We start from the raw sequence: 6565 nt of genomic DNA on the forward strand, positions 1-6565 counted from the left end.
TTAAGTCAAAGTACACAAGTGACACCTGTTGTAGAGGAGCAGATCAACAGATTAAACAAGTGTCTTTGACAAAACGACCTGTAATGATTAGAATTCAAATCAACCGTCAGGTAGTTTCAGATGTGGGTGAAACACTGTAGGAAGACACGGATAAAAGAGCGGTGGCAGTGAGTGGAAAGAAGAAGAAGACAGTGGTTGTTCAAAAATCAATACTGAAAGACTAATGTCAGACAGTCGCAAGTATTTGTGGCTTATATCTAGCTGGGATTATGATGTACAAGATATATATATTTTTTTTTTTTTTAAAAACCCACATAAATACATATTAGTTAACAAGTGGCCCTGGTGTTAGTCATCAAAATTAATTGTATTATTTCCATTGTCCAACGTCAATATTTGACACAAAAAATCAACTTAATTTATCTTTAGAATAAATAAATGAACAAAAATGTTTAGATTTCATCTGTATTTATCTGTAGTTTTTATTTTCTGTCTACATTATCCATTAGTACAAATTCACAGTACAACTACAGCAGCTCTGGCCCCTGACACCTGCTTTATTATGGGCTAGATATAATGTTATTTCAACAATTAATAACATACAGACTGTTATTAATTAATACAAAGATAAATACATTCGTTAATTATAATAAATCACCCACTCTACGCCGACGTATCCTAGAAAAGAATAATTGAAAATAAATACAAGTATTTTTTAACTTAAATGTATACCCTGGATTTGGCACCATCTAGTGGTAAAATGTTTATCCGTATAAGGTTTAAATCTGAAAGTAGTACTAAAAAATACTGAAACTACTGAGACTAAACACCGTTCAAGTTCATTACGGTGAAGAGGAATTTTATTTTTATTTTTTTGTCTTTCTCTGCCGTCTTCCATCACCCCCTCCCCCTTTTCTTTTCTAAGCCAGAGTTTTTTATTTATTAGTTTTTAAAGGGCCAGTGTAGACTGAGGAGGTTCTGCCTGTAGAACCGTAACTCACATCTGCAGTCCTCTGGCAGATGATCACACACACACGGTAGAGAGGTACGCAGCCGGCACACACACATCAGGCTGGATACACACAAATACACACACTTATCACCGCATCATGTACTTGTCTAAAAAATACACACATTAATGTGAAAGTGACAGAGGGCACAGCTGGAGATCTTTGAAGTTTCATCTCTCAGGTCAGCTCTGCTTCAGTGGGAAGACGGAGGAGGAGGAGGAGGAGGAGGAGGAGGAGGAGGTGGTGTGGGGGGCCCAGGGGGGTTCTGGAAGGTTGGTTAATGAGAGGATAGGTTTCAGGGGGGTAATGAAGGAAGATGAAGAAGGAGGTGAGGTGTGTCCTCAGCATCAGCTCCAACCTCCATGGATAGAACCATCGGTTCCGTTCTGCTCACCCCCGAGACCACCGCACCACCGCCTCACTCCTGTCTACTCCTCTCTGGACCACAACCACGGCCTTTTCCTCATGACCGTTATTTCGCCCCTTTTCCCGGATTGTCTAATCGCCGGCTCCGTTCTGGCCCGGATTAAACAGTACAGAGCAGCAGGGAGAGGGAGAGAGAGAGAGAGAGAGAAAGAGAGAGAAAGAAAGAGAGAGAGAGAGAGAGAGAGAGAGAGAGAGAGAGAGAGAGAAAGAGAGAGAGAGAGAGAGAGAGAGCAAAGGGCTGCGTCCGATTCCATACATTAAACACCAAGTTTCACATGCAAGGCATTTCGGAACCGAGTCGAGTCAGGCCGGGCAGTGCTGTCCCAGCCGGACCGGGTCTGGACCTACCTGTCATCCTGGAGATGCGGTTCCGGAGCGTCACGCCTCCGTACAGCCGCGCGGCGCGCTCCCTGCGCGGGAACGAGAAGGAGAAGGATGAAGAGCCAGATCTTCATCCTCAGTTTATTTTACATCATCACCGCTACGTCATCATCAACGTCAACATGACCGTCGTCGTCCTCAGATCCCGCCTCTGAATCCGGATCCGGATTTTCACACACACCAGAATCCGCCCACTGACTCTCATTAAGAATCCGATAATAAACTAAATAAAAAAGAAAAGAAAAAGTTCAACAAAGCACAATAAGAGTTATTTAACAATTAAATATGACAAAGTATATAGTATAATTTCATTTATATTTTTAACATAATACGTAAAATAAATATGAACATTTTAAAATTATGTTAAAGGAAAAAAAAGTGCAATTTCAGAGTTGAGCCCATAGGCGGTGACACTGGGTGGTAGCAATTAACTTAAAAATAAATGTGATTTTTTTTTGTGAAGCCCTTTTAGTAAAGCTGTAATTGGGATATGTGTCCACGAGGGGGCAGCAATATTGAATCCACAAACCTGAATTATAAGAAAAGAATATTTAAATATTTAAAAATGTAAACACCTGTAACTATGTGGAGAATGCGATGTTTTGATTGGCTGCTGCCCTTCGCCGGGTCTCTTAATAAAGTTCAATAAATAAATGGTAAAAAAAAACAGCTGGTCAGTGTCACAAAGTCAGAAGCTCCTCCCACTGACCAATCAGAGAAGGCATCGCAGAGTGCGCAGGTGTGTGTGATGTCACAGGTGAGAGTGATGAAGAGCTGGAGTCAGAGTGTGTTGAATGTTTGTGTGTGAGAGACTGACCTGATCATGCTGGCAGTGATTTGTCTTCTGTCCTCTTGTCTCTTGTGTTCTTACACGGCGGCGACACCGACGGCCAAGAGCAGAAACGCCACAGATGCTGCTGGAACAGGTGAGACCCCTGGAACAGGACAGTCATTACTGCAAAGTAATTCCAAATAATTGTAGTACTGTATAAGTGTAGTTTAGTGTATGCATGAATTCAAGTAGTGAACGAAGTCTGCTTCACTTAACAAACGTCAATAAGTTTCAGTCTTGAAGTCAGGACCAACAGGAAGTGCTGCTCTCTAAAATCACTTTCCTGGCTACGTCTGGGTTTAAGGTTGTATTTTAAATTTTAATGAACACTTTCAAGGCCTTCGTGTGTGTGTGTATATGTGTGTACGTGGTAGGATTCTCACCAGAATGTCCACGGTTTGAATCCGTCCAGATTGTCAGGAAGGACATCCAGCTGAATCCTCTTCTGTCCCACGTCTCGACGTTTGACCTTTCTGACAAACCCATGACCCTACAAACTTCAAATCCTCTCCTAACACATCACTGCTTGTGACCTTTCGTGTCGAGAGATGGTCAGAAACAAAATACCGTCATGAGTTTAAAAGTTCAAACCTTTCGTGTCGAGAAATGGTCAGAAACAAAATACCGTCATGAGACTGTAGTCACGTTGTAGACATTTACGCAATAACTGTAGTCTTCAACCAGAAAACACTAAGTTTAGTAAAAATGGTTAAACTGCACCACAGATAAGCCCAGTGTTCTCAACCTAAGGGGCGCCTGGTTTCAAATGGTCGCCTGAAATGTCGAGTAATTGATTAAATAAATGACTAAAAATATTTTTTCAAACATTATTATTTTTATAATTATGATTTAAAACACCACACACATCTAAACAACTGTTCACTTAAATAAAATGCAGCATATAGAAATATCTGAGCTGGCACGCCTTGATTGACAGCTGCGACCATGTGATCGCACAAGTGACGGCTGTTTCAGTTCCTCTGAGTACTTTTGTACTAAACTGGCTCGGTGTTGGCAACACAGTATAACAAACGTGATCAAAAACTAATTCTAGAAAGAAAAAAAAAAGTCTGTGGGGTCGCCAGAAATTTCTGAGGTCAAAATGGGGTCACAAGCCAAAAAAAGGTTACTAGATTAGCCAGTCATGACATAAAATACTGCAGTAATGAATTTAACAACTACAACAAAAGTGAATTTCTGTCCAAGGTGTAATGTTTTTGTTCAAAGGTGGAAACAGGACGCAGACCAACGTGACGTTCGATGACTCTCAGGATGAAACTGCTTTCCCTGGACTTCTGATACACTCTGGATACCGTGGTGTGTTCAAAGACTCTGTCATCATCTGTTTTCATACACATTTAGTATAAACTGAATTTGAATCTTCAAGTTTGGCCCAACTAAACTCTGACCTAGCATCAACGTGTGGTTTCATCAGACATCGCAGGTATTCGCAACATCCAGCCGGAGCAGGAGGAGGAGTCTCGGATCATCGGCGGTCAGGAGGCCATCCCGTTCTCATGGCCCTGGCAGGCTTCTCTCAGCTTCGCCTCCATGCCGGCCTGTGGGGGCGCCATCATCAGCCCCCAGTGGGTTGTTTCTGCGGCTCACTGCTTCAAGAGGTCAGAAGTCAGATGATCATGTGACATTTGTGACAAATTCTCTCAGAGCTGCTGCTAACTCTGACCTGTCCCAAGGTTCAAAAAAGCATCGTACTGGACCGTGGTGGCAGGAAAACATGACATAGACGCTCAAAAGGAGGAGGGGCAGCAGGTGAGGGAACAGGAAGTGAGAGATGTGTAGATACCGAATACTGTGATTGGTTAACGGTGGTTTCAGATGATGGGCGTGGCAGCGATCCTTCCGCATCACGGTTACAACTCACGCACCAAAGAGAACGACATCGCGCTGGTGAAGCTGCAGCAGCCGCTCGCCTTCTCCCGGTCCGTCCGGCCAATTACCATCTGGACCAGTGCGCTCCCAGTGTTCAGGGAGTGCACCATCACAGGCTGGGGCTCCACTCGCGAGAGTGAGACACGAAATCGTCCACGTTGTAATGTCTGTCCTTCTGTCTATGACCTCGATAGCTAAATACTTGCCTTCTCTGTCCTCGCAAACGTTTGTCCAGATGGTCCTCGCATCAACAGACTCCAGGAGGTGAATGTCACCGTGCTGCCCCCTGATGTTTGTAATCGTTACTACACTGGCAGAATTCGCTCATCCATGTTTTGTGCAGGAAATGAGAAAGGCGGAGTTGACGCCTGTCAGGTAAGACGTCTTAAAGATGTCCCCCGTGCTGTCAACTGTTCCCCCGTTTCTTCCGACTCTTCATGGTGAATGTGATTGGTCCTCAGGGGGACTCCGGCGGTCCTCTGTCCTGCTACACCGGCAACAAATTTGAGCTGGCCGGTCTGGTGAGTTGGGGTGTTGGCTGTGGACGTAAGAAAAGGCCGGGCGTCTACACCAAACTGGACATCCATGCCCAGTGGCTGTACGACCACCTGAGTGAGTTCTCTTGACTGGAGGGACGGTGCACGGTTTGACCTTGACTTTTGTCTGACCTTGACCTTTACTGTTTGTCATTTCCAGATAACCTCATGTTTGATGAGGAGTCTGAAGGTTAGCGTCCACTTCACTAAGTTCAAGCATTTTAGCCCCACGTGGTTGTTAACAGACGTTTCCTGTGACATCACCAGAGGAGACGTGCGGTCGTCAGCAGAGCCCCGGCTGTTCGCCTCCGGGCCTCGCCTCTCTCTCCGTGACAAGTGGAGGCCAGGTCATCATGAACAACGTCACAGAGTCATGTCCCTTCTTCTGGCCATGGCAGGTCAGTCTCCAGTCCAACGGACGCCACTTCTGCAGCGGCGTACTCGTCCACCAGCACTGGGTCCTCACTGCCAAACACTGCAACGTCAAGTAAGACCCCAACACCGAGACATTTGTGTCTGTTACCACCGTCTACAAACATGACCCTCTCCCCCCCCCCCCCCCCCCCCCCCCCCACACACACACACACACCTCTGCCTCAGTAAAAAGTGAAGACCATCGCCGTGTGTCTCTGATTGACATACTGTACAAAAGCACTTTTCTCTCCACAACAAAGAGTCTTCAACCATTCTCTGAGTCTGTCAGTGGGGAAACCTCACACTGTTGGAGGTATATCACCTGGCAACCACGTCTGTGGAGATTAGCAAAGAGGACGTGGCAGTTCTTGGAATTCATGACCTTCAGTTCTTATCGACGCAGACTGTCCCTGTGGACGACGTCATCAACCTGCCACTAGAGACTGGGTTCCCGCCTAAACCTGACCTGTCTCTGCTACACCTCAGCGTCCCAGTGCGATTAGGTACCAACAAAGACGGTGACACTTACACCAACAACTGAAGACATCAATACGTCCCCATGTTCTTTTGTCTTCCACAGACACAAATGTGTCTCCAGTATGTCTTCCCGAGGAGGACGAGGAGCTAAATGACAGCTGGCACTGCTTTACAGCGGGCTGGGACACGACAAAGACAAAAGGTGTCCTCAAAGTTGTCTTCAGAGTCATGTTGTTATTTTCTTTTGTCTCCCATCATTGATCGTCCTTGATCCAGAAAGTCTTCAGTCGTTGGATTGTCTCTTTGTCTCTTCAGGAAACACAGAGTCACGTCTCCACCATGTTGGACTGTCTCTAATGAACAGGACAACCTGTGAGGACAAATGGGGGGGTGGGCTCATCACCGACTCCCACATATGTGCTCACCCTGCGGGCTCCGCCTCCTGCCTGGTAAAAACACTATATTTCAGTTCTGGTTTCCAACTCGTAGTGGGCGGAGCTACATTTGTATCGATTTCTTGTCATTGTCTGCAGGGCGACTCCGGAGCTCCTCTGTACTGTCGCAAACGCAACGCCTACTTCCTGTTTGGCATGATCACG

General features: G+C 45.5%; 2 protein-coding genes across 2 annotated transcripts in view; one reads left to right on the top strand and one right to left on the bottom strand.

Moving 5' to 3' along the window:
* si:dkeyp-27e10.3 (UPF0606 protein KIAA1549) overlaps positions 1-1925 on the bottom strand; it is a 17003-nt gene extending 15078 nt beyond the window's left edge. Inside the window, exon 1 of the mRNA XM_025057846.1 lies at positions 1-1925. This exon is cut by the window's left edge and continues 493 nt beyond it. The gene's annotated coding sequence lies outside the window, so the exon portion shown is untranslated.
* Positions 1926-2562: 637 nt separating this feature from the next.
* LOC103382459 (trypsin-2-like) lies at positions 2563-6160 on the top strand. The gene is made up of 11 exons (XM_008315268.3): positions 2563-2743; positions 3877-3966; positions 4085-4268; positions 4344-4419; positions 4486-4675; positions 4775-4914; positions 5001-5151; positions 5236-5265; positions 5343-5562; positions 5836-5992; positions 6070-6160. Exons 1-10 carry the CDS (start codon positions 2641-2643, stop codon positions 5927-5929), a joined length of 1278 nt encoding a protein of 425 aa, XP_008313490.2. The 5' UTR covers positions 2563-2640; the 3' UTR covers positions 5930-5992; positions 6070-6160.
* The last annotated feature ends 405 nt before the right edge of the window (positions 6161-6565 follow it).

The sequence above is a fragment of the Cynoglossus semilaevis genome, chromosome 8 (assembly GCF_000523025.1).
Source record: "Cynoglossus semilaevis isolate Cse_v1.0 chromosome 8, Cse_v1.0, whole genome shotgun sequence".
Classification (NCBI taxonomy): Eukaryota; Metazoa; Chordata; class Actinopteri; order Pleuronectiformes; family Cynoglossidae; genus Cynoglossus; species Cynoglossus semilaevis.